The sequence below is a fragment of the Chrysemys picta genome, chromosome 3 (assembly GCF_011386835.1).
Source record: "Chrysemys picta bellii isolate R12L10 chromosome 3, ASM1138683v2, whole genome shotgun sequence".
In the NCBI taxonomy this organism is placed as follows: domain Eukaryota; kingdom Metazoa; phylum Chordata; order Testudines; family Emydidae; genus Chrysemys; species Chrysemys picta.
Genome location: NC_088793.1, coordinates 131,739,705 through 131,756,065, shown reverse-complemented (window position 1 = coordinate 131,756,065; position 16,361 = coordinate 131,739,705). Strand labels below are relative to the sequence as shown.

The 16,361-nt window shown below is 38.0% G+C and overlaps 1 protein-coding gene across 31 annotated transcripts in view; it reads left to right on the top strand.

Moving 5' to 3' along the window:
- Positions 1–16,361, top strand: part of SIPA1L2 (signal induced proliferation associated 1 like 2) — a 242,514-nt gene that overhangs the window by 207,322 nt on the left and 18,831 nt on the right. For 12 of the 31 annotated variants that reach the window (XM_065589006.1, XM_065589013.1, XM_065589011.1 and 9 more), the window contains 2 exons: positions 3,336–3,489; positions 6,077–6,296. In XM_065589006.1, coding sequence (XP_065445078.1) covers positions 3,336–3,489; positions 6,077–6,296 — 374 coding nt within the window. Of the gene's footprint in view, positions 1–3,332; positions 3,490–6,076; positions 6,297–12,573; positions 14,941–16,361 lie in introns of those variants that run through there. The other 19 variants (XM_005291210.5, XM_065589010.1, XM_065589009.1 and 16 more) reach the window with 3 other exon arrangements.

The window sequence follows — 16,361 nt, the reverse complement described above, 5'->3', positions numbered from 1 at the left end:
TGTATGGTAGGAAGAAAATGCAGTGTGCCCAACCCGTTCATTCATCCAATTTAAATACTCCAAGGCTGCTGAGCTAAGTACTGGGACCCTGCTGGAACTACTGCTACTATTCTTGGAGGTTAGATAGGGACTCCGTGCCACTACCCATCCCTGATGTCCCAGTGTCACTCCAAGTGGGGGAGGAGGGCAGGGTCATGGCATAGGAATGAAGCCACAGAGTGCACTATGTAGTGGAGCGCCTCAATTGCTTTAATCCTGCCCTGGATGGTCCTGGGGCACTTGATAAAAAGGCCACACATAGCCCAGGTCTACATAGTGGGGGGCGGGGGGGGTTGACTTAAGATACGCAACTTCAGCTATGCGAATAGCGTAGCTGAAGTCAGCGTATTTTAGGTCAACTTACCTGGCCGTGAGGACGGCGGTGAGTCGACCGCTGCTGCTCCCCCGTTGACTCCGCTTCCGCCTCTCACTTGCTGGACTTCCGGAGTTGACGGGGAGAGCGATCAGGGATTGATTTTTATCGCGTCTACACTAGATGTGATAAATCAACCCCCGATAGATCGATCACTGCCCGCCGATCTGGCGGGTAGTGAAGACCTGCCCTCAGTCTTGGGAGTGGAGGTTTCTCACAATTTGGGCATTTATTTCCTCTCTGACTCAACTCTTGTGCTTAGAAAAACTACTCAGTTCTGCTTAGATGTAAGAAGGAGAAAAAAAGGGCAGAGAAATACTGAAGATCCAGGCCCTGCCTCAGAAATAGCCCCCCAAATCTCCAAAACACACTCAAGAGCAGAGATGTGGAGCTGCAGGCATGTGGAACTTAGTGGAAGCAGAGGCCTTTCTGACTTGAGCATTGGACCCTGCAGCAATTGTTTCTAGAGCTAGGAAACTTCAAAAGGAGTGAGGAGTCCCAGCTGCTTTCCAATCCTGGGCACATACCATCCCCTTACTGGAACTGTTTCCAAGATGAAGGGGCTGGTGAAATTAACATTGGAGCCAGATGATATTTCATTTTGTGGCACTTTTGGAGGTTTCGGTATTCATTGTGGATTGGAATGAAAACAAACCCTTTACATCACTTGCATGGAAATGGCATTATCAAAATGTCTGTTTTCAAACAAACACTTAAGACAGGGTGGGCCGTGGTGCAGGTGTATGTATGTGTATGTGGTCAGGACCCTGGCCTGGGATGTGGGAGGCAAAGTTTCAAGCCCCTGCTCTGCCTGATTCAGAGTGATCTAGGATGGTGTGCTCTGAATCAGGCAGAGAAGGAACTTGAACCGAGGTCTCCCACAATTCAGATCAGGGCCATAACCGCTTGGTGAGTGCACATCTCTCTCAAAAACTTGATTAAAGTCTATAAATCTCTGTGAAATGTTTTGGCTTCAATGAAACAGCATATTTCAGTAACATTTCATTTTGCTGAAAATGTTCCAACCACCTCTAATAAACAGCAGTGTATCTTGCCTGGCACTAGGAAAGCTCAGGAGGAACTTCTTCCTCTTGTGCAGAAGTGAAAGCCTTGGTTCAGAATGTGGTGCAGTTACTCAAATTTGGTTACAGCTGGTGCTTTGCATCCTTCCTATTGTACCAGCATAATAGGAGCAACAAGTACTGTTTGGATCTGCCATGTAATAATAAAAAAAAGCATGTTATATATTCTTTTTATCTTCAAAATCATGTACCATGATCACCTTACTTCCTTATTGAGTATAAATAACGGATTCTGCCGCCTCCTATATAGTAGAAAGCGCTCTTTATCTTGGCAGACTGGCAGCAAGACGCACGCAGTAGTTTATTTTTAAATGTGATATGTGGACTATCCTTTATTCTGTGGGAGGGGAAAATGAATATTAAATCTAGAATGTTGTAAATGTTTCATATATATTACATAATATTTATAGCCAACTTTATAGTAAAAATGTAGGCCAAAATTTTATATTTTCAAAATTAGGAGCTAAACTTTAGGCTCTTTAAAACCATATTTCAACACTTGCCTCATTTTCAAAAGTAATGAGCACCAACTGCTCCCAGTTGTGGCCTTCGTGTTCTGCACATTTGTTTTGCCTTAATATTATGAATAATCACACTTTCACTAGATTATTCAGTCATAAGAGTGCTGCCTCTTTAAAAGTGTGGCAGTCTCTTTTGTCCCACAGGCCTCTGCATAATGAGATCCTGCAACCTTTTTCACTGTTTTGAAATGAAAACTTTTATTGAATACTGCATAATTAAGCATTCCCTTTGGACTAAAAACCCAGGAACTTTGAAAAATGTCTGAGGACTAGCTCCATCTGAAGAGTGTGAATCAAAGATGGCCACACTGCACATATCAAAAAAATATTCTCATAAATTTTCTATGCATTAGCGCAATACTTATCTTTTTCTCTCTCTAGGAAAGCTTTCCATGCATCATGAGGGGTGGATGTGGGGAGGGAAGGGACTCTATTTCAAAGATAATTAGTTTGAAATAAAATAGCATCTCAAATTAGCAGTGGTGATGAAAATCAGGTCATTTGCTGAAGGTTGTGCCACCGTAAGACATAATTCACTGAGAATTACAATTTACCATAGCAAAGCCTATTTCCTCTCTGCTGAGGATACAGTCGCTGATTATGCTGTACTTGGCAGTAGGTAATTGGTCTCAAATGTATGCACTGTGTGTTTGGGAATCTCCAGCTCCTCAGATTCCATTTCCAGAGTAAACCTTTTAAGATCGTCTCTCTCCTTTCTTGCTGGAAGGGAGCTGAAAGACAGTAATTCAGTTTGACAGGCTTTTGTTGAATGTAAATATATTTTTGTATGCTGATAATTAAAGAAGACACCTGTTTTATTTATCCAAACAGCTTTGTGAAATTGCTGATAATAAAACGCGCTTGGCACATGGCAGAATTGATTACAAGTGAACTTTCGGCGCTACCAGTGATGAACCATGATAATTTTGTCAGATTGTGATGCTGCGTACAGTTTCACACCACCAGATATTGATTTTCTTATTTGCTCAGGAAGCAGAAGTTTAATAATTTATCACAGATCAAAATATTTTAAGTTTAAACAAGACAATAGAGAAGTGTAATGTGCACAAAAGAAAAGTGCAGGCTTTGAGAAAGATGCTTCTTGGGAATTCAGTACTTTTTGAATAATTTAAAAATTCCATCATGAAACTGAAACTAATTCATAAATTTAAAATGATTGGGAAAGATGGTAACAATGCACTAATGCAGAGAGGGAGATTCATACAGCAACTTTTAGTTTTCAGAAATGAAAATAAATACAGTCTTGTAAATCCATGACCAGTACTTCTTACCATACTAATATACCAATTGTTTCAGCAGACTGTTTGGTGAGGATGATGCTATGTCTGCATCAAGTCAGCTTCAGACTTCTGTGAGGAGTGCAGTTACTGAAAGCCAGCAAGTCTTGTCCAAAGAAGATTTTCTGAAGCTGATGCTGCCAGATAGTCTCACTATGGAGGAGGGTAGAAGAAAGGTGAGCTACTCTTTTTTGGCTCTACACGTATAAGAGGCAGTTACCCGGAAATCATCTACTTTTAGTTCTGAAATTGATTTAGACTAGACAAGATCAATCTATATAAACCAAACATTCGGCAGAAACTATGAATTCTGACAGTAATTCACATAATATGCATACCCCTGCTCTCTAAAATGATACCTAGTGTTTGGCAATTGTGGATTAAATTCAGTGTGTGTTAAGCATGCTTCTGCTCAAATTTAAAAGCTGAGCTTTTTAATACAAACACCTAGTAAATTCTGAGTATAAGTCCAAAGACTGACGTCGGTATTTTAAAACCTAAGTGCCTAAAGTTAGGCAATTGAATAAAGTGGCATGGCTTTCATGGGTCCCAGCAACTCCCATTTGAAATTTGTATGAGTTAGTGACATACAGATATTAATTATAAATAGTTAGTTGTAAAGGTCTCATAGTCTGCTCACAGAAAGCTGTGATCTGATTTTGTCAAACAAAGACAATGTTGTTCATGTTAAAAAGTTCATTAAAGTACTGATATTGAACTTACAGTATGCTTTCTGAACAGGAAATACCAGTGACAATGCATTTTTTGCATAATAGGAAATGGCACCACAAGCAATTTAATTACTTGAAGTAATGCTCTTAAATAGATATTAACTCAATGGTACTTTAATCCACTATGTCTATAATACATACTAAAGAACATGTTCATCATGTGTAAATAGGTAACATGTGGGAACCTTATACGTGCTAAATTTAATTTAAAAGAAGTCAGATTGTTTATTTTTAACATGTATTAAGTTAAATACATATATAGTTATAAAATCTCTGAAAGTTTAGGAATAATAGCTGAGAATTTTTATTTATTATATTTTTCCTACAATGATGCATTATTAATATAATAACTAATTGGACTGCAGTTCTTACTCTAAGACGCTGCCTACACTGCTTTCTTTATAAATAACTGAGGTTGCACACTTCCTATTCTCGATATCCATCAAGTAAGCATAGATGCAGTGGCTTTTTTAAAACAGTGAATGTAGCACCAGAGTTAAAAATACCTACATTGGCTTTTTTTTTTTTTTTTTTTTTTTTGGACAGGTCTTCCTAACTGATGAATGCTTCTCAAAGAAACAGAGGGAAACATTCAATCATTCAAAGGGAAATATACTCTGTAAAAAATAGTTCAATACACATTAGGGCCCAAATTCAGTAAAGCATCCCTCTTCAGCAAAGCACTGAAGCATGTGCTTAAGTCTAACTGAAGTCAGTGGGAGTTAAGCAAATGTTTCAGTGCTGTCCTAAAGCAGGATGGACTTAAGCATATTCTTATATTTTTTTCCAGAATCAGGATCTAGATATTGAAAGAATATAGTAGTACTTAGACCCTGACTCTGGAACAAATTTCAGCATGTGCTTAAGTCCTGCTTTAGGACAGCACTGAAGCATTTGCTTAAACCCCATTGACTTCAGTTGGACTTAAGCACATGCTTAAGGTTAAGTACATGCTTCAGTGCTGTCCTGAAGAGGGATACTTTCCTGAAATGAGGCCCTAGTGTATATTAAACTATTTTGTACATAGTATATATCCTTTTGCATGATTGAATGTTTCCCTCTGTTTCTTTGAGAAGAATTCATCAGTTAGGAAGACATTGTCAGAAATACAACAATGTAGATATTTTTAACTCTGGCACTACATTCACTGTTTTAAAAAAGCCACTGCTTCTGTACATACTTGATGTATATCCAGCATAGGAAGTGTGCTGCCTAAACTATTTATAAAGAAATCAGATCAGGATGTTGGACTCTTATAAGTAAGGAATACCAGTTTAAGATCATTTGTACAAATAAATTGCCTCTGTAGACATGCAGAGTAACTATTTTTGCACTGCTCTAGAATTAAAGGATTCTTAAGTAAAATAGCCAAGTTTGATCCAGTTAGGACAATCAGATATAATTTTACTTTAGACATTTAGATGGTATTTTAACTAATTTTCTAAAAGATAAAACAGCTTTCACTGAACTCTATTATCTTGTTTTAAGCGTATTTCATGTTATCTAGACAGCTATAATGCTTTAAATCAGCTTTATTGTCATATAAATTAGATTGCACCTCACATATAGTTGATCACTTCAGAATGGCTTGATATTAAAACCTAGTCATTTCAAATTAAAATCAAACAGTCCTATGTATGGTCTTGAATAAATGTTGCCAGAGATGGTAACCTTATATATATTTCTGGAAGCCATTACTGTCAGAGGGTTATGGAGATTTCATTTAACATTTCAGAATTAATAAAACAACGCAGTATCTAATTAATTCATGGTGATGTGTTCCAAAATGTCAAGAGGAAATATAAAAATCCAATCAAATAACTCCATTGAGACTGCAGGAGAGTTGACGTGTTGGAACTAATATTTGATCTTCTATTGCAAGTTCAAGAATTCCAAAATGATATTTTATGCCTGTTTACAGAAATACTGCAAGAGTTTTCACAATATCATATACATTATTTTAACTCGTAAAATATGTCATTATTTTCATTTCTTTACCAATTCATCTTTCTAAAACTATTTTAATATTTAGTTTTCATTTTATGGAAACCTATCTCCAAGGAGGACGCTTTATCGCACCCTTTCTGATGAGAGCATATGTAGTAATCGGAGAGGATCTTCATATGCTAGCTCACGGAGTTCAATGCTTGATCAAGCCTTGCCAAACGATATTTTGTTCAGCACCACCCCACCATATCACAGCACTCTGCCTCCCAGAATGAGTCTGGCTCTTGGAATGGGAAATCTAAGAAGTAAGTGATTTGATCATGTTATGAGCAGGTTTCAGATTCTGTTAGTGAACTCAAATGAGTTGCCAAATGTTAAAATAATTTTTCTTTTAATGGCAAATTACATAATTATTTCAGCATTTTATGTTCTAGAGACCCTAGCAAGTATCAAATCTGATCAGTAGTGTCTGTTTATATTTGATTTAGTATCAGAATTCAGACTTTTTTTTCAGATTTGGAGAGACATTTTCCAAAAAGTAGATAGGCAAAGAATGCTTGCCTCAAGACAGCTCTTTTCATTTTTCTGTTTGTTTTCCCTATTTTGTTGCCATTTGTTTTTCTAGTGCATTCAAACTGTTAACAAATATATATTAGTGTTATCAATTTCATTGTCTATTAAGTTTGATATGAAGATAGCCCATTTATCTTAGTGACAATATCTTAAAACTTAATGCATATTTGTGATCCTCGTTCCCTTTTTCAAGTTAGAATCTACTTCACAATATTCTTCTCAATATTAAACCCCTGCACTTAGCAATTCATTTATCACTTTTTAGTAGCAAGAAACAGTGGTCTTGGGATAAGTTAAATTGATTTAAATAGGTGTTTTTTCATTTGTATGTTAGATGAGATCTTATTGTATGAATATATTCCATCAATATAGATAGCAAAGATTAGTCTAAAATAATTGTAAAGTAAATATTTGGATGGCAAATACTAATACCTGTACTAAGCCCAAAATGTTCAGAACCTGGGTGCTGAAATTTAAGTGTCCACTCAATGTGCAGTGGCAGTCAAAAAAGATAACAATGTTGGGAATCATTAGGAAAGGGGTAGATAATAAGACAGAAAATATCATATTGCCTCTATATAAATCCATGATATGCCCACATCTTCAATACTGTGTGCAGATATGGTCACTCCATCTCAAAAAAGATGTATTGGAATTGAAAAAGGTACAGAAAAGGAAAACAAAAATGATTAGGGGTATGGAACATCTTCCATATGAGGAAAGATATCAAGAAGACTGGGACTTTTCAGCTTGGAAAAGAGACGAATATGATAGAGGTCTATACAATCATGACTGGTGTGGAGAAAGTAAATAAGGAAGTGTTATTTTATCCTTCTCACAACACAAGAACTTGGGATCATCAAATAGAATTAATAGGCAGCAGGTTTAAAACAAACAAAAGGAAGTATTTCTTCACACAACTCACAGTCAAACTGTGGAACTCTTTGCCAGAGGATATTGTGAAGGCCAAGGCTATAATAGGGTTCAAAAAAGAACTAGTTAAGTTCATGGAGGATAGGTCCATCAATGGCTATTAGCCAGAATAGGCATGGATGCAAAACCATGCTCTGAAGTGTCCCTAGCCTCTGTTTGCCAGAAGCTGGGAATGGGCAACAGGGGATGGATCACTTGATGATTACCTGTTCTGTTCATTCTCTCTGGGACACCTGGCATTGGCCACTGTTGGAAGACAGAGCATTGGTTTGACCTAGTATGTTCTTATAGGAGCAGCTCTTCTGAAAAACTAGCCACTTTTATTTAGGTACCTTAATATTGGAATTAAGCCATTTTTTTTCAAAAATAGGAGCCAAACTGGGTTCTTAACTCCATATTTAGGCACCTATGGATAGGAGTTTGTGACTTAAGCACTTAAATGACTTAGGAGCACAAGTCCCATTGAAGACTTGCAGGTATGGAAAGCCCAAAGAAATAATAATAACTAATAATAATATTATTATAAAAAACTGTCCAGACCATATCCTTCATGGACAGGCCTAACTACTGAATTATGTGCTTCAGAACAGACTGACCAACTTAACTTTGAGATTTGCTGGCAATGTCACTGTAAACCATCCAGTCATAGACAGAGCATCAGAAAGCTCCCCGGTCTCCTCTCACGTTTCATTTAAGTCTAATGTGAAATCGGCCCAGAGGGCCTGAAGTTTTTGGCTTTGAGTGACCCAGAATCAAGAGTAACAGCTGGGTATTGAGACTCTGTATTGATACCGCCCACAGTTGCACAGGCCCAACATGTGAGGCCCAAAGCTGTTCCTTGATACCCTGGAGGCAGCATCAGCAAGACCCAGTGCGTGTGTGTCAACAGAACATGTTGAAGCTCAGACATCATCTTTGACCCTCTGGTTGTTTTCAAAACAGACACTTTTTCAAGCCAGGCATTCCCTTTCTGTAAGTGCCAAGGCAAGTCTGCACCAAGAGCCTACTAAATTCCCAGCTTTCAGCTAGCTCTGCCATCTACCCCTGAGACTGCAACTGTCCAAGGCCTCCAGCTACCTCAGTTTAAATTGTATTTGTGCTGATAAACCAGCTACTTGACCCCTGGAACACCATAAACTATTGATTAGCCTGACGCCTTCATTTAAGCAAATTATATTAGTTGTCAGACTTGGACAGAGGGGAGAAGCCAAGACTGGACAGAAAACTTGGATTTTGTGGTGGCTTATTTTAATCCCTTTTGTGAATACAACCAAAAGCTAGTGATGAAGGTAACTTTCGACATGACACAACTTTTGTGTGGACTCTGTTCTGGCGCAGGTGAAGGAGCCCATCTGCTTATACATTCATTCATTCATACCTGTAGCAATTTGCTCAACCACATGCATTCACAGGCTTGTTCCCAGCTACTCCCCATATGCTCCATTCAAAAGTTCCTGAGCCACTCTGTTCCCGTTCCATCTTCCGTTTCTCCTAGACTTGTTACCTTCCTGCAGGGAAGGAACCAGCAGTTCTGTTTGCTCTGCTCTGCTTTCTGGATCCAGTAATAGACTCATAGACTTTAAGGTCAGAAGGGACCATTATGATCATCTAGTCTGACCTCCTGCACAACGCAGGCCACAGAATCTCACCCATCCACTCCTGTAGCAAACCCCTAACCTATGTCTGACTTATTGAAGTCCTCAAATCGTGGTTTAAAGACCTTCATCAGTTAGGAAGACCTGTCAAAAAAAAAAAATCTGCCAATCTTCCCTGGAGGAAAATTCCTTCCCAACCCCAAATATGGCGATCAGTTAAACCCTGAGCATGTGGGCAAGACTCACCAGCCAGCACCCAGGAAAGAATTCTCTGTAGTAACTCAGATCCCACCCCATCTAACATCCCATCACAGGCCATTGGACATATTTACCTGCTAATAATCAAAGATCAATTAATTGCCATTTACCCATTCCAAATTCCTATTCACATCTTGCAAATGGATTTTTGAAGCCTTTTATGTGGTGGTTGGAGACAGTGAGAGGGGAAGGAAAGCCCTGAAATTCTCACTCATTCTCCCTGTAGGCCTGTACTGGTTCTGCCTCCCACATTTTAGGCATGGTAAGGAATTGCGTCTCTGATCTGGGCTCCCCTCACACTCACTGCTCTGAGACTACAGTAAAGAGAGCAAAAGGAGTCCAGTTTCGAGCTGTCACTCTACAGCTGTTTTGGCTGCCCATGTTGAATGGCACTTGCTGAGCACTTTGCAAGGCTAGGCAGACTAGTGCATGTCCTCTCAGGTGCACATCTTAGGGCTTGTCTATACCGGCACTTTACAGTGCTGCAATTTTCTCGCTCAAGGGTGTGGAAAAAACACCCCCCTGAGCACTGCAAATTTCAGTGCTGTAAAGTTCCAATGTAGACCATGCACCAGCGCTGGTAGCTACTCCCCTCATGGAAGTGTTTTTTTAACCAGTGGTGCCACGACTACACAGCCACATTAAAGCACTGCCGCGGCAGCACTTTAACGTTGCTAGTGAAGACATACCCTTAGAGAGATCTCTGTTCCTCACCCTGATTTAAAATGCTTGGAGGTTTGGAATGAAGGTTCCCAATATTTACAGTCCATCTTGAGGACCTACATTGTCCATGAAAACTAAGATCTTTGTGAATGTAGTTTTCCAAAAACAGATCCTGATTGAATTGCCAGGTGAACATGTTATTAGCAGATAAGCAGGGTGGAATAAATACATCTCTCCTGTGTCAAGAAGCATTGCAAGTGAGCCAGAGTGACATCGTTCTCCCACTACGAGAAAGGGACCAAGTGACCTCCTCCGTTGGATCATATGAACTGGAACCATAAACTCCCTGAACATTAAACCTCACCAAATGAGGGTCAATCCATCCTCCTCATCATATCCACTCATTATAATCCACACCCGAACATAGCCACTTTATGAACTTCATACGCTCACATCTCAATGACTGTACTTTGACCCATCAACCTTTTACCCCCAATCGGGGATATTGCAGATTATGTATTCCTCATGCCACCTTATATTAAACCAAACTTTGCACCCTCGATAATCTATATGTTATTCCCTGATAATCAGAAACTTCTATGCTCAAACTCTGTTCGCTATTTTTTTAACATCATCTTAATAAAATTCGGATGCTGCCTTAAGACATTGTCAGTTGGCACTCAGACAGGAAAGGAAAACCCATACATGGAAAGAAGTTAAGCTGATCAGTAATGAAGCACAAGAATGTTCCTTGGATAAAGAGGTGGTAGATTTATCAAGTGGGGAAACACTGGAGATAGGATTTTCCAGAACACCTCTGTACAAAATATCAGTGTTCTTCACGAGGCACCAGAAAGAAAACTCACTGCCAACAGACACGGTTTTTTATTCACTGCTGAGGTAAGTTTACATATGTATCCATTATCTCTGATAGCAAAGGTTCTGACTAAGCTTAGGAGAGGATGTTCAATGATCCTTATTTTCAATTATCCTTATCCTTAAGTAGGTAATCAACTGATCCTTCAGAACCATTAGGATAATATGGCACGTGATGCATTTAACATTAGAAAAACCCTTGTGTCGTGGGTTGTTAATATGATTTTAACTGAGCTGATGAAAGCTACTGTCAAACCACTTGCTAACCTCTGAAATCAAAGTTTTTTATATGGTAAATCACTTTTCGGGTTGCAGTGACTTCCACTCAGTGATTGAGTTTCACGTTCTAATGACTGTTCACTTTAAACGAAATCCTTCAAAAGTAAGATAGTGTTATGGACAAATATCAGATAATGGCCTAAGATGGTAATTGAGTTCTGCTTCAATCATTCAGTCCTCTTGCTTGCATTCTTCCACACCCACTTACCTATCCTGGTGAAACTCTTCTCCATAAACTTGATGCCAAAAGATCTTTTGGCTTTTATTTGGAGAGAACTAAAGCCTTTAAAAAATACACGCACCTTTGTTTCAGTTGACCCTAACTCAATAGATTGTGTGGTCTCCAAGGAGACCACATTTCTCAATAGCTGTTTCATTGTTATACCATGGCAGGCCTGCAGCTTGTAGGTCATGTCAAGGTCCATTTGGTCCGGAGTGAATCTGTTAAGGCAGCAGATTCTAATCTGTTTTTATCTTGGAGATTTACAAGGCAGCCTCTTATGTTAACTGAGTATACTCAGATTATACTCTATTGCTCAGATTCAGCTTCCAGTCAGGAGTCAAGATTTAGTCTATTGTGGAACCTTTTTCTATGATATCTTATTTTCCTTCTTTGGAGACACAAAAAGATATCTACATAGCTTTAGAGTAGGGGCGTCAATTAATCACAGTTAACTTACACAATTAACTCAAAAAAAATTAATCGTGATTAATCACAGTTTTAATCGCACTGTTAAACAATAGACTACCAATTGAAATGTATTAAATATTTTTCGATGTTTTTCTACATTTTTAAATATATTGATTTCAATTACAGCACAGTATACAAAGTGTACAGTGCTCACTTTATATTATTTTTATTACAAATATTTGCACTGGAAAAATGGCAAACAAAATAAATAGTATTTTTCAATTCACCTAATACACATACTGTAGTGTGCCATCTCTTTATTGTGTAAGTGCAACTTACAAATGTACATTTTTTTGGTTACATAACTGCACTCAAAAACAAAACAATGTAAAACTTTAGAGCCTACAAATTCACTTAGTCCTACTTCTTGTTCAGCCAATTGCTAAGACAAACAAGTTTGTTTACATTTACGGGGATAATGCTGAAAGTGAGAACAGGCATTCGCATGGCACTTTTGTAGCCGGCATTGCAAAGTATTTACATGCCAGTTATGCTAAACATTCGTATGCCCCTTCATGCTTTGGCCACCATTCCAGAGGACATGCTTCCATGCTGATTATGCTTGTTAAAAAAAATAATTCATTAATTAAATTTGTGACTGAACTCCTTGGAGGAGAACCGCATGTCTCCTATTCTGTTTTGCTTGCATTCTGCCATGTATTTCATGTTACAGCAGTCTCAGATAATGACCCAGCACATGTTGTTCATTTTAAGAACACTTTCACTGCAGATTTGACAAAACAAAGAAGGTACCAATGTGAGATTTCTAAAGATAGCTACAGCACTCGACCCAAGGTTTTAGAATCTGAAGTGCCTTCCAAAATCTGAGAGGGACAAGGTGTGGAGCATGCTTTCAAAAATCTTAAAAGAGCAACACTCCGATGTGGAAACTACAGAACCCAAACCACCAAAAAAGAAAATCAACCTTCTGCTGGTGGCATCTGACTCAGATAATGAAAATGAACATGCGTCAGTCCGTACTGCTTTGGATTGTTATCAAGTCAGAACCCATCAGCATGGACACACGTCCTCTGGAACGGTGGTTGAAACATGAAGGGACGTTTGAATCTTTAGTGCATCTGGCACATATCTTGGAACTCCGGCTACAACCGTGCAATGCGAATGCCCATTCTCACTTTCAGGTGATATTGTAAACAAGAAGCAGGCAGCATTATCTCCTGCAAATGTACAAAAAAACTTGTTTGAGCAATTGGCTGAACAAGAAGTAGGACTGAATGGACTTGTGGGCTCTAAAGTTTTACGTTGTTTTATTTTTGAATGCAGTTTTTTTGTACATAATTCTACACTTGTAAGTTCAACTTTCATGATAGAGATTGCACTACAGTACTTGTATTACGTGAATTGAAAAATACTATTTATTTTATTTTAGAAACATGGAGTCCTCTCATGTCATTACCCAGTATGTGGCACATGAAATATGTAGTAACTCCCTCCCCCCCCCCCCCCCATAACTTAAGATCTCTTCATGAGAGGAGAACTCACAACTCCCATTGACAGAAACAAGATAGTTGCCTTGGTAGCAGGAAGGACCAGATAAGATCAATCTGTTTACCCTTATATAAATAAGAAATCTCTCTCGGAATAGGGAGATTTTCTGGCACTAATGTCAGTTGATTTCAGGAGAACTGCTTTGAAACCTATGAGTTTTAAACAAAAAAAAATGCTGAAACTAAATGCTATCAATTGCTCTATATCACTTCTCTGCAATAATAAAAGGGAAGTGAAAATGAATAAACTTTGAGGGTATGGTCATGGTGTCTTCTATATAAAAGAACTGGACGTCACAAGATCAATAACTGTACCAAAAAGCACGGACTTAACAAACAAAAATGTTTTCTTTAAAACTATGGGTTAATGCATGGATTGTTGTCCCAGAGGGCATAGTCTTTTCTCTCCTACACTCAGACCACACCCAAAATGCAAACGGCATGGAAGAATCATTCCCCCGCAGCTCAAGAGGCCCAGGAGTTTTTTGCAATGTTAGTACACCAGAATATGCCTTTCTTGCCCTATTCAGATTTTTTTAAATAATTGTCTGTCGTGGCATGCTGATGCCTGGACTGTTGTTATTCCTCCTTATTTCTTCCTTCAATATAGACCCTGTGAGGTTTCAGACCTCTCAATAACCAAACCTCATTTCGTCCAGCAGGCTTTCTGCTATTAAGGCCCTCTGTCTGCCCTGGACAAAGTGGTGTAGATCCTATGAATTTAGGTCCTCACAAAGACGTATAAAATGATGGATGATTATTGGTGACTAAATCAATCCTACACTCCAATTTGGGAAACCAGCAGAATCTTATCAAGTAGACACTTTCCTGACAGGTTTCACATTCATCTTCTATTGACTTATCAAACAAAAGCAGGGGTTCTTCTAAAGTGACTGCACACTTCTCTAGGATAGGAGCTGGATCACCAGCTTTCAAATAAGATATCCTGTCTGTAAAGAAGGTTTCCCTTTTGTCAAGCACCAGAATACACAAGTATTTGTATTATTCTACAAAGGGCTTTCACAGACTCCAAGACGTATACCCAAGAGATTGTTCCTTGATCAGTCCCAAGTATGATTTCACCCTCAGACACTTTTAATGTTTTCTGCGATTTAATATAGGCAGGAAGTGGGAACAGAGTATATTTCTATGCTGAAATTCCATTTAATATAAAATCTACTTTTGGATTCCTGGGGTTCAGTAGAGACACATGTTACAGCAAATTATACTAAATAGACTAGCTGCATACTTTCTCAGTTACTCCATCAAAACTTAACAATGGAATATCTTGCATATAAATTGCAGGATAAGACAAAAAAATCCCATGGTATATGGGATTTTTACCTCTCCTGCATCATATTTAGGATGCATGTCTCCCCCCCCCTCCAGTGTTTTTATTGAGGATTGCATACCTGCTCCTCCATCCCATCGTCTCCATTAGAAAGATGATTCATTCTATTAGAGGCTGCTGCATGCAATGGAATGAATTGTGACACTTTATGCTTGTTGTGTTTGTATGTAAACTTTATACAGACTGTATACTATATTATTCCATTAATATCTTGACAAATGATACCATGCCTTTTTCATACAATAGGAAGATATTCCATGTTGTGTGCGCATTGTTTCTTTCCTTGTGAAAAAACACTTCAATTTTTTTTAGATGGTGCAGTGGTGAGAAAAACATTCCTCAGACATACTATAGCCTATATCTGGGGAAGGACTGGAGGGAGGGAAAACTTCTGTATTTTAAAAATATTTTTTTAAACTTCTGATTTAACCACATTATCTTTTTTTGTTTTAAAAGGATTGAAGTAGAATAACTTTTTTGCTGAATGACATTTAATGAAATAACATTTGTCATTAATCTTATTAGTATAAAATTAATGTTCTCTTCTCCTTAATGTGATTAAATCTAATTGTTATATCTACTTTCATGAATGTCCGTATTTCTAACTACAGTATTTATTATATTGTGTCTGCATGTATACATCAATATACAACTAAATCATAGAAATGTAGGGTTGGAAGGGACCTCAAAATCATCAAGTCCACCCCATGCATTGAGGCAGGACCAAATAAACCTAGACCATCTCTGACAGGTGTTTGCCCAACCTGTTTTTAAAAACTTCCGAGGATGGGGATTCCAGAACCTCCCTTGGAAGACTATTCCAGCAGTTAAATCCCTTATAGTTAGAAAGTTTTCCTAATCTCTAACCTAAATCTCCCTGGCTACTGATTAATTCCACTACTGCCTAGCCTATCTTTAGTGGATAATGAGAACAATTGATCACAGTCCTCTTTATGATAACCAATAACCTATTTGAAGACTGTTATTGATCCTCCTTTATAAAGATAGTCTGGCTTGAAAATGTAAAGTAATTCCCAAAGTGGAATATGAAAATCTTCTATTCCTTCTGAAATGTAAATTCATAGTATGTTTGTAAAACGCTGTATAAACTTAAAAGCTCAATATCACTACTTATTAATGATAAATGAGAGCTTGTGCTCTAATACAAATTTGTGCTGTATCTATTGTATAGTAAGAGTTGCAGTTCATTCTGGAAATAGTGTTACAATACGTTGAAATCTATCACTTCCTCAGATATACACTTTATCAATATAAAACTGATAGGGCATTTTAAAATCTGAATATAATTTTTTCTTTGAGAGGATAGAACAAATTGATAAACTAAAAGGGGGAAAGTTTCTGATTGTTGGGTGGAATGTGGGCATAATTTTCAAAGCAGTCTCTGTACCTGCACCCATAATCTGAGCACATCCCGTTTTGGTGTATAGAACTCTGTATGCACACGAATTCTGCATGTGTGGTTTCATGGCCTTTCTGAAAATATGGATATATATGTGTGTCTAGCAACTTTCTCTTTACAACGGATCTTAAAAAACCAAATATTTGGGTTCCGTAATATTCTACTGTTTATAACTCTGTTCTGTCTATTTATAATATTAGTATGCTCTCTTATGTAAAGTGGT